Source organism: Cebus imitator, unplaced genomic scaffold, assembly GCF_001604975.1.
Source record: "Cebus imitator isolate Cc_AM_T3 unplaced genomic scaffold, Cebus_imitator-1.0 Scaffold96, whole genome shotgun sequence".
NCBI lineage: Eukaryota > Metazoa > Chordata > Mammalia > Primates > Cebidae > Cebus > Cebus imitator.
The window spans coordinates 1,044,421-1,056,252 of record NW_016107411.1 but is presented as its reverse complement, the minus strand read 5'-3'; the positions used below and the strand labels follow the sequence as shown (position 1 = coordinate 1,056,252).

Here is an 11,832-nt window from a genome sequence, read left to right as displayed (position 1 = left end):
TGGGAAAAAAAAAAAAAAAAACTACTAGAGAACAACTTGTTAGGGATGTCATAGAAGGTATTCATTTATTGAGTAAGAGGTAGAACCCTTCCAGACCCTTCCAACTCTGGGTTTCTGTGATTCTCTAATGATATGATAAACAGAATCTGACTCAGATATTTTTCTTCAGATCTTCTGGTCTTTATTTTTTAATGCTATATTGAGATATAATTCACATACCGTGCAATTCAGTTCATCCATTTAAGGTATACACAGTTCAGTAGTTCTGGTTTATTCTCAGACCTATGCAAACATCACCCTCAATTTTGGAATGTTTTATCACCACAGGAAGAAACCCCAAAGAAACCCCTTTAGCTATTGTTCCCTCATCTTCTTGTTCTCAGTTCTGTTCCATTGGTCTGTCTGTCCTTGTCCTAGTACCACACTGTCTTTATTACTGTTGCTTTGTAGTAAGTTTTAATATTGTGACATGTAAATTCTCCTACTTGATTCTTGTTTTTTTAAAATTATTTTGGCTATTTTGGGTCCTTCCATAATAATTCCATATGAATTTTAGAACCAGCTTGTCAATTTCTACAAGGAAATAAGCTAGGATTTTTGATAAGAATTGCATTAAATCTGTAAATTAGGGTGGAGAATTTTGCCATTTTAACAATGTTAAGTATTCTGATCCACAGAGACAGGATGTTTTTCTGTTTATGTAGATCTTCCTTAATTTCTTTCAACAATGTTTTATAGTTTACAAGTCTGAGTTTTGCAATTCTTTGATTAAATGTATTCCTGTTTTATTCTTTTTAATGTTACTGTGAATGGAATTATTTTTATAATTTTATTCTCAGATTGTTTATTATAAATGTATAGAAATACAGTTGAGTTGTATATTGATTGATCTTTTATCCCACAACCTTGCTAAACTTATTTATTAGGTCTAATAGTTATTAGTGGATTCTTTAGGATTTTCAATATATAAGATCATGTCACCTATGAATAGTGATAGTTTTACTTCTTACTTTCCAATCTGGATGTCTTTTTTTTTTTTTTTTTAACCTCATTAGACTGGCTTGAAACTCCATTGCAATATTGACCAGGATTATGAAGAACAGACATCCTTGTCTTATTTCTGAGTTTAAGGAAAAGCATCCAGTCCTTCCCCACTCAATCTCTGGGTCTTTTGTAGATACTTTTTATCTACAAACATACTAACACTTAGAGAACTTCTTTCTATTACTAGTTTGCTGGGTGCTTTTTTCACGAAAGGGTGTTAAATTTTGTCAAACCCTTTTTCTCCATGTATTCAGATCATTATGTGAGTTTTATTTTATTTTGATGAGATTGGTTATGTTAATTGATTTTAGTGGTTACACCAAGCTTGCATCCTTGTGTGGGTAAATCCCACAGGGATGCAAGGTTTATAATTTCTGCATCTCTTTGTTGGTCATGGTTTATAATTATTTTTATATGTTGCTGAGTTTGGTTTGCTAGTATTGTGTTTTAGAATCTTTGCATCCATATTTATAGGATCCATATTTATTGATCAGTAGCTTTCTTGTGATATCTTTTTCTGATTCTGGTATGAAGATAATACAGGCTTTATAAAATAAATTAGGAAGTGTTCTGTCTTCTTCTATAAGCCATCAGGGCCTGGGCTTTTCTTTGTGGGAAGTTTTTGTTTATTCAGTCTGTTGTTATAGGAATATTCAAGTTGTCTCTGCTTGAGTCAATATCAGTTTGTATCTTTAAGGAGCCTTGTGCTTTTTCTCTAAATTATCTAATTTATTGACATACAGTTGTTTCTCTTCTTTTTTCATTGTCTTAGGTTGAAGGTTAAGTTATTTATTTGAGATTTTTTTTTTTTTTTTCTGTCACCCAGGCTAGAGTGCAGTGGCACAATCATGACTCACTGCAGCCTTGACCTCTCGGACTTAAGTGATCCTTCCACTTTAGTCTCCTGAGTGGCTGGGACTACAGGCACATGCCACCATGCTCAGATAAATTTTGAATTTTTTGTAGAGATAGCGTTTTGCCATGTTGCCTAGGGTGGTCTCAAGTTCCTGAGATTAAGTGATCTGTGCCCCACTTAGCCTCCCAAAGTGCTGGGATTAAGGTGTGGCACATTGTGCCTAGCTGTCTTCTTTTTTAACATAGACATTTATAGCTATAAATTTCTCTGCACTGCTATCCCTGTGTCCCATAAGCTATAGATGGTGTTATTCATTTTTAATGTCATTTTATTATGGTTGGATAATACAATGTATTATTTCTGTCCTCTTCCACCTATTAAGTTTTGTTTTGTGGCCTAATATATACTCTGTCCTGGAGAATGTCCTCTGTGCATTTGAGAAGAATTGTATATTCTGTTGTTGGGTAGTGTTCTATAAATATCTATTAGGTCTTGTTAGTTTATAGTATTAAGTCTTCTGTTTCCTTGTTGATCTTTTGTGTGGTTGTTCTGTTATTGGAAGTGGGTTGTTCTATCTGTTACTGGAAGAATATAAAATATTCTTCACTTCTTAATTCTGTTTTTGTTTTGGTTAGTTTTTGTTTCATATGTTTTGGTGCTCTGTTGTTAGGTGCACATATGTTTATAGTTGTTCCATTTTCCAGATTCATTGGCCCATTTTTCATTATAGAATGTCCCTTTTCATCTCTAATAACATTTTTGGTTTCAAAGTTTACTTGGTCTCATTAGCTAGTCTAGCTTTTCAGAGATTGCTGCTGTCAGGATATGTCTTTTTCCATCCTTTTACTTTCAATATATTTATCTTCAAATCTAAAGCGTGTTTCCTGTAGAGAACGTATAGTTGGCTAATCCTTGTTTGCTTCTTTTCTCTCTTTTTAATAGAGACAGGGTCTTACTCTGTTGCCCAGGCCAGCCTCAAACTCCTGGGCTCAAGTGATCCTCCTGCCCAGATCTCCCAGAGTCCTGGAATTATAGGCATTGAGCCACTGCACCTCACTGGATCATGTTGTTTAATCCAGTCTGACAACCTTTGCCTTTTGATTGGATTGTTTAATCCATTCACATTTAGTGTTATTATTTGTTATTTATTTTTATTTTTATTTCAGTAGTTTTGGAGGAACAAGTGGTGTTTGGTTGCATGGAAAAGCTTTCTCGTGTTGGTTTTTGATATTTTGGTGCACCCATCACCCAAGCAGTGTACACTGTACCCAATGTGTAGTCTTTCATTCCTCATCTTCCCTTTCTCTCTCCCCACCCTGCAGTCCATTATATCATTCTTATGCCCTTGCGTCCTCATAGCTTAGCTTTCACTTATAAATGAGAATATACAATGATTGGTTTTCCATTCTGAAGTTACTTCACATAGAATAATGGTCTTCAGTTCCACCCAGATTGCTGCAGATGTCATTATTTATTTCTTTTTATGGCTTAGTAGTTTTCATGATATACATCTACCACATTTTCTTTATCCTTATGTTGGTTGATGGGCATTTAGGCTGGCTCCATATTTTTACAATTGTGAATTGTGCTACTATAAACATGTGTGCAAGTGTCTTTTTCACATAATGACTTCTTTTTCTGTGGAAAGATAGCTAGTAGTGGGATTGCTGGACCAAACAGTTCTACTTTTAGTTCTTTAAAGAATCTCCATACTGTTTTCCATAGTGGTTGTAGTACTTTATACTCCCACCAGCAGTGTAAAAGTGTTCCCTTTTCACCACATCCACGCCAACATTTATAATTTTTGATTGTTTAATTATAGCCATTCTTGTAGGAGTAAGGTGGTATGGCATTGTGGTTTTGATTTGCATTTCCCTGATAATTAGTGATATTGAGCATTTTTTATATGTTTGTTGGCCATTTGTTTATCTTCTTTTGAGAATTGTCTTTTCATGTCCTTAACCCACTTTTTGATGGGATTATTTTTTTTCTTGCTGATTGGTTTGAGTTCCTTGTAGCTTCTGGATATTAGCCCTTTGTCAGATGCACAGTTTGTGAAGATTTTCTCCTACTCTGGGTTTTCTGTTTATTCTGCTGTTTATTTCTTTTTCTGTGCAGGAGCTTTACTGAAAATTTTTATTATGAATGTGTGTTGAATTTTCCGAACCTATTGACATGATTATATATTTGTTTTTTGTTCTGTTAATGTGGTAAATTACATTGATTAATTTTTCAATGTGTAAGCCAATCTTGCATTCCTGATAAAAACCTAACTTGGTCATAATAGCTAGTCTGATTTGATGAGTGAATATTTTGTTTGTTTTGCACCTGTGCTCATGAGAGATATGGGTCTGTGGTTTCCTTGTGACATCTTCATTAGGGTTTGTTATCAAAGATATGCTAGCCTCATAAAAAGAGTTAAAAAGTGTTTTCTATTTTTCAGAAAAAATCAATAAAATCATCACCAGGATTTTTATTTATGGGAAGGTTTTTAATTAATGTTTAGTTTCTTAAATATTCTTTTGATTTTCCATTTCTTCTCATATTAGTTTTGAAAATTTTGTTTTTCTTGGAATTTATCTTTCATTTACATTTTAACATGCTCTGACATGAAGTTGATTAGTTTTTTTAGAGAACTAATCTTTCACTGTGTTGATTCTCTCTCTTGAATGTTAATTTCTATTGTGGTATCTTCCTTGATGCATGAGTTATTTAGAGGTGTATTGATTAAGATTCAAATGTTGGGATACCCTGGATGTGTTTGTTACTGATTTCCAGTTTAATTCTACTGTGGTCAGTTAACAGACTCTTTTTCAGTGTTTCTCAAACTCTTTGTGTTGGAGGACTTGTTTTTTTCTCTCAATCACAAGTGGACTGACCGCTTTGTAAAATACAATGAAAATGAAATTACTAGAAAATTATGAGATCCAGGTTTTACAGGGATACAATATTATATCAAACAGCTATATTTTCTAAACACTTATTCTCAATTTCCAAATATGTGTATGGTCTAATAGTAGTTGTAAATCAACATTAGTCCATGGAACACACTTAAGTAGAACCGTTTATTGTTATTTTAATCTTCGAAGTGTGTTGAGACTTGCTTTATAGCCTAGCACATGGTCAGTTACAGTAAATGTTCCGTGTGCAGTTTAAAAGAAGATACATTGTGCACTTGTAGGGTGAAATGTTTTATGTGTCAGTTAAATCAAGTTTGTTCATGTTATTTAACTTCAGTGTTCCTACTCTCATCTTGTCTCCTTGTTTTATGCATTATTGAGAAGAGGCATCACTCACTAAGATTGTGGATTTGTGTGTTTTTTCTTTTTGTTTTCTCCTTTTTTTTGCATATTTTGAGGCTATCTTATTAGGTATATTCAAACTTAAATTGCTTTCTTTTAGCAGTAGACTGACCCTTGTAACACTGTGAATTTGCCTGCTTTATTTTTGGATTTTGCCTTAAAATGTACTTCATCTCATAATTAGCATAGCAATGTCAGCGTTATTTTTGATAGTGTATATATTTTTCTATTTCTTAAAAGTATAGTCTCTTAAAACAATACATAGTCTGCTGGATTTTTATTAATCAACTTTATTGAGATATAATTTATATAGAATAACCCGTTTAAATGTGCAGTTTGATGAGTTCTGGCAAATGTATCTGTGCCTGTAACCACTAACAATCCAGAAATAGACCATTTCCATAAGCTCCAAAGGTTCCTTGTTCCTTCCCATTGCCAGTCTCCCTTCCCTCCCCTGCCACAGCTTGGGCAGTCACCATTCTTCTTTTTGCCATAGACTACAGATTAGACATGTCATTTTAGAGTTTCATATATATAGAATAGTATTATATACTCTTTTGTGTCTGGCTTCTTTGAAGGAAAAAAGCAGTGCAGAATGTTGGGCTCATCCTAGTGCATTTCCTTTATCTCAGGATCTTGGCCCTCAAGACCTGACTGACTTGGTAGCCCTCCAGTGCTTTTATACTGATGTGTTTATATTTTATTTAGCTCTTGTAGTTGGGTGTCAGTGGGAGGGTTGATCTTAAGCATGATAGTTCACAGTAGCCAGAAGCAGAAGAACTCTGGCAATATTTAGTGGTAGAAGTACAAAGATACAGAAATACCAAGGGCGAAGGTTGAGTGTTCTAATTAAATGGAACCCAGTGAATTCCCCCAGAAAACTGAAAGGGGTTTGAAAAATGTTATTTTCTTTATTCTTTTTCTTTCTTTATTTTTTTGGAGATAGGGCCTCACTGTTTCACTCAGGCTGGAGTGCAGTGGCTTAATCAAGGTTCACTGCAGCCTCAGCCTCTCCAGTAATTCAGACTACAGGTGTGCACCACCACACCCAACTAATTTTTAAATTTTTTATAGAGACAGAGTCTTATTATATTGCCCAGGTTGGTCCCAAACTCCTGGGCTTAAGCGATCCTTTCACCTCAGCCTCCCAAGGTGCTAGGATTACAGGCATGAGCCACTGTGTACAGCCAAGAGCATTTTGTTTTCATTAAATCTAGGATATGCTATCAGTCAGGATTCAGTGCCAGCACCTAGGTATTTTAACCAGGAGAGCATTTAGTACAGGTTACACGTTGTCGGAAGATCTGAAGGAGCAAGTTCTACGCTTGGCCTACAAGAATGATTCCTAATTCAGAGCTACTCTGTCAGGGAAGCTGCTGCCTCACAGACTGCCACTAGAACTGTGCGAGAAGCACAGTTGATGCCACCAGTATACCACACTCTTGCTTACTAGTAGTAATGATAACGAGGTGCAGCAAGAAAGCCTTTCCCTCATTTCGGCCTTCCAAGTGTCATAAGAATGGCTCTGATTAATGGAACCTAATGTGAATCAAACACTACTTGAAGGGAATATAGGAATTGTTTTGGACTGAGGAACTTTCCCAAGTATTCAGAGGTAGAATGGGGATCACAAGAACCAGTCCCAAATTTCTACCATGTACATAAATTAAAAGCCCGTAACTTAGAGTGAGTGGTAGAGAATTCAGCATTATTCTGAATAAACTGTCATTTTGTTCCTCTAACATTGCTATGTCATAGGATAATATTTAATAAGACTTTCTATTATCTGTGGCTTTGATTTTTTTTTTCCCGACGGCTGAGTGAGCATATTACGGCCTGTGATTTAAATATCCAGAATGCATATCAATCAATTAATGGTTATGTTTAAGTTCAATTAATATTTTAATATTTGCTGAGGATATTCAGGACATTGAGGACATCACCCTAATAACTCTAAGAATTTAAAGAGCTCACCACATAGGCACTGCCTAATTCCTGATTGCTAGATCATCTTCAAATGTAATCATGAAATTGATGTATTTCATAACCAAGTACTTTAAACTTTTATCAGCTTTCTTTGTAACTCTTATTATAGCATATTCAAGGACATGCTATGATATATTCCATAAGTGTTTATAGCAATTCAGATCTTGATATGAAAATGTCAGTGGTATCCTCAAGGGCAAAGAGCTAAATGTAGCTTTCTCCAGCATTACCCTTTCTACCACAACACCATGTCTGTTGATCTGTTTGCCTTCTTTTCACTTCATAAGTTGGGTGGTATGATATCAATAAAAGGCCTGAAAAAAGTTAGGGCAATTTATGCCAGTACTAGCTAGATTGGTTTGTTGTAAGCTAGTGAGACCTTATGATGTTTTCAGCAGCTATAGATGGTTTGTACTTAAGGGGAGAATGCAAAATGAAACACACAAAGAGATTGGTGAGCTGTAATATGATTGTTAGTCTGAGCGTTAAACAATGGCAGTATTGAGGACTAGAAATTAGAAGGCGTATGGTTTAGCTTTCATGTGACAGTTTGGGGCTAGTATTTTTGTAAGTCAAATAGTTTCTGTTTGTGATTTACAGTGATTGTGCATTTGAAATTCACCTCAATTTTCCTTTTGCTGTTTATATACATTAGAAATAATTCATTGCAGAGAACTCCAAAAAAGAACTGACTTAATTTTATTTTGGGGCACTGTAAATCCAAAACTATGCAGAATCATTTCAAAGAACAAAAAGAATTTCTTTTGACATTATTTTTATATCTCATTTATTAATATTAGATTATTTGTATTAAGTAGGTTTTTAGCACTGGGTAGTACATAGTTGCCTTTTTTTTTTTTTGAGACGAGTTTTGCTCTGTCACCTGGCTGGAGTGCAGTGGTGCGATCTCGGCTCATTGCAGCCTCAGCCTCCCAGGTTCAAGCGATTCCCCTGCCTCAGCCTCCCATGGTTGCCTTTTAAAACATGCATTTTATTTTTGTGACATCATAAGTCTTCATTAGGACTTTAAAAGACCCCTTGAGTTGATTTACCTTCTTCAAAAAGATACCCCTCTTCACAGATGAATATGTCTTTTAAAAAAAAACAAGTCATGGAAAAGCCTGTAACTTTATTTACCTAACCATTCACTTAATTTTAGAACATTCTCTGGTCAAATGAATGATGAATGTCTGACTGGTGAAATATTTGATTGTTTTTCAAGTTATTTCTGATCATACCTTTCTTCCATCATTTTTCTCAGAGGTTTTTTTGATTGTTTAATAGTTGTAGGACTTCACTAATCAAGTTTAATTTATACGGTTTTGATTTCTAGTTAGCTTATAAAATAATTCATCAGATGATTAATGTGTGAGACAATATCAGAGAAGAGTATTTTTATATTTAGGGGACTTTAAAGTATGTCAATGATGAAGTATATTTTAATTCATTTTTCTTTTTTCTCTCAGGTGGATCTCCTTACTTAGCAATCAGAATAAATGAAGCAAAAGATTTGCTAGAAGCAACCACCAAACACTGATTGATGCTCAAGCACCATGCTGAAGGAAAAAAAAAAAGAGGGAACTTAAAAAAAAAAAAAAAAAAAAGCACTTCAAAATATTCTAAAACATGGTCTTCTTAATTTTCTGTATGCATTGACCACATCCTTTCTTACACCATTAAGCTGTGTAACAATAAAATATTAATAGTCTTGCTTTTTATTATCTTTTAAAGGATCTCCTTAAAATTCTATAACTAATCTTTTTTCTTATTTTCTTTGTGACATTCATACATTTTTAAGATTTTTGCTATGTTCTAAATTCCCTCCTACACACACACGCACACACGCACACACACGTATGCAAAATGTATAACTGTCAAGAATGCAATTGGGTTTTGTGAGCAGTGAGTAGATATTTTCTTATTGCTTATATTTGTACCTATATTGTCTCTTTTTTTCAGGGAATTTGGGACTTTACCTGTATAACATGCTTAAAATGTCTTAGAACAAGCACTGGCTGATACCTCTTGGAGATATCTGAAATGTAATGGAATTTATTAAATGGTGTTTTGTAAAGTAGGGGTTAAGAACTTGTTCAAGAACCCTGCTCTCTCTGATACCCTATAGCTAAAGCATGAGGACTTGGAGAGCTACTAAAATGATTCAAGTTTACAAAATGAGTTCTATGAGGAAAGGCCGAGAAAAGTCTGAGGAATTTGTATTTAATTATAGTCTTCCAGTACTGTGTATTTATTCATTACCCATCTACAAGTATTTATTGACCCCTTTTGATGTGCTAGTCACTATTGTGGGTCCCCTGAGAGTTGCAAGTATGAAGCAGTTATGGATCATGACCCAAAGGATACGTAGAAGGATAAATCACATAAATGGTGAATAGGGTTAGCTACAGATGATATATTATTAAAGTTCAGAGGAAGAAGAGAATATGTTAAACAGTACATGAGGGAGGAATAAGTGGCATGGAGCTTTCTGGAGTACGTGGCCTAGAGCTGGGCTTTAAAAAAGAAAAATAAGAGATACCATATGATTGGTGAGATGAGTCAGTGTTATTTCTCCTGAGAGGAGAATTAGCAGAAATAGATATATCAATTAGTGCGATTAGAGTGCAGGGTTTCTGGAAAGCAGGGGTTGGACTGAGTGGTCATCAAAGGCCAGCCCTGTGACTTAGACTGCATTAAATTAATTTCTTAAAACGTAGTCCCTGATCATTATCACTTTACTGTTCCAAAGGTGAGAGAACAGATTCAGATACAGAGTGCCAGCATTATTCCCCAGTACTTTTGGGTTCATTCCAGGTAAACTGAACTACTGCATTTTCTCTATCTTAAAATACTTTTTAGATATCCTGGATGCATCTTTCAACTTCTAACATTCTGTAGTTTAGGAGTTCTCAACCCTGGCATTATTGATATGTTAGGCCAAATAATTCTTTTTCTGTGGGAGGTCTCCTGTGGAGTTTAGATGATTAGCAATCACTACTAAAGACTAGTCATTTCTCATTAGCAGTGACAACAAAAATGGTTCCAGATATTGCCAAATGTCCTTTAGAGGACAAAAATCACCCCCAGCTGAGAACCACTTCTGTAAAACTTTAATTAACACTTTTTTCTTTTGGTTTATAAAATAATGATCCTGACTTAAAATTGGTAGAAACTTAAAGCTGATGAAATATGGTTCTTGCTTTAAAGTCCTTATACATGTCCTACTCACTTTCTTATGCTTTAGTGTTTTTCATTTTTCTCCTGTTACCTTTGTACCTAAGAATGCCATCCCAGTCCCCAGATCTCCACCTGCCCAAAGTCTAGGCATAGTTGAAGGCCAAGCTCAAATGTGTCCTCCTTTTACTGGTGCTTCCAGCACAAGTAATATCATGAATTATCAGCTCCCTGAGAGCATGCATCGTGTCTGTTGTTTACTGTTAAATTGGCACCCAATAAATATTTGTTGAGTGAATGAATAAATTCCTGTAGCACTTTATTCTTCACATGGTATATAGGGACTATAGCTTGGTGCCTTGTGAGCAACTCTTTGTGTAACATACCTTATTTCTCATACTAAAATGCAAGAACCTTCAGAGCAAGGATCTTGCCATTCATCTTTGTAAACTCTTTACTCTGGAACTTGTATTTAGTAGGCATAAAGTTTTAACGTACTGAGATAATGTTGCTGTTTTCTGAATGCTGTACATCGGAAAATGTTACTGCTAATTTGGAAGGTTCTCCTAAGGAATATTGGGGCACCCTCAGATGCACCTTTTAATTGATGTCATATTTTCCTAATCCATACTTTATTCATGAGAATTTGAGTCACCCAAGCATTAGCTTGAAATTTCGTTAATTCCCATTTTCTTTGCAGGTGCCTTGAAGTCAGAGCTGATTTTAAATACTATCTTCCTGTTATGTGATCTTGGACAGTTACTTAATTTTCCAGTCAATAACTTGTATCTATAAAATAGAGAAAATAATCCTATCTAATAAGGTTATTGTGGGGAATATGGATGTGTAAAGCATTTAGTCACATAAATGCTCAAAAAAATTTAATTTTTACTTTCACTGCCCCATTTAATTAGTTTTATCTTTAAAACCACCTTGGATTAAGGGTAAAATTTCAGGTATGTCCCAGTAATCCTGTATTTTGCCCTTTAATCTGCAATTTGGGTAGAATATGGTGGGGACAGCTCATGTGTATTCCATGCAGCATTAACTGAGGCTGGAGGCACCACTTCTCTGGCCAGCAAGTTGGACCTAGTTGTTGACTGAGAACCCTGGTTCCTCCTTCCATGCATAGGTTCCTCTTTACATAGGCTTCTCCCCAGGGGTATTAGAGCATCATCACACCATAGCAGTTAGAGAGTGGCCCAAGAGACAAAAAATAGAAACTGCCAAATTGTTCTTCCTGGGTCTGGAAACTGTCCTGGCATCAGTTGTGCCATATTCAGTTGGTCTAAGAGTTACAGAGCCTGCCTAGATTCAAAGAGAGAGGATAGGACTAAAAGAATCAGTGGTCATTTTTAATGTGCAGCAGGACAGGGTTGGGATATTTTTTCCCCCTTAAATCTGTGAAGGCATTACTTAAAATCAGGCATATATAATTGAACTATAGCTACTTGGAGTGTAAGCTCAGAA

The 11,832-nt window shown here is 35.2% G+C and overlaps 1 protein-coding gene across 1 annotated transcript in view; it reads left to right on the top strand.

The window, feature by feature from the left end:
• DNAJC15 (DnaJ heat shock protein family (Hsp40) member C15) overlaps nucleotides 1-10,660 on the top strand; it is an 84,855-nt gene extending 74,195 nt beyond the window's left edge. Inside the window, exon 6 of the mRNA XM_017536120.2 lies at nucleotides 8,655-10,660. Within this exon, the coding sequence (XP_017391609.1) occupies nucleotides 8,655-8,725 (71 nt within the window). The 3' untranslated portion in view covers nucleotides 8,726-10,660. The remainder of the gene's footprint in view (nucleotides 1-8,654) is intronic.
• Nucleotides 10,661-11,832: the final 1,172 nt, after the last annotated feature.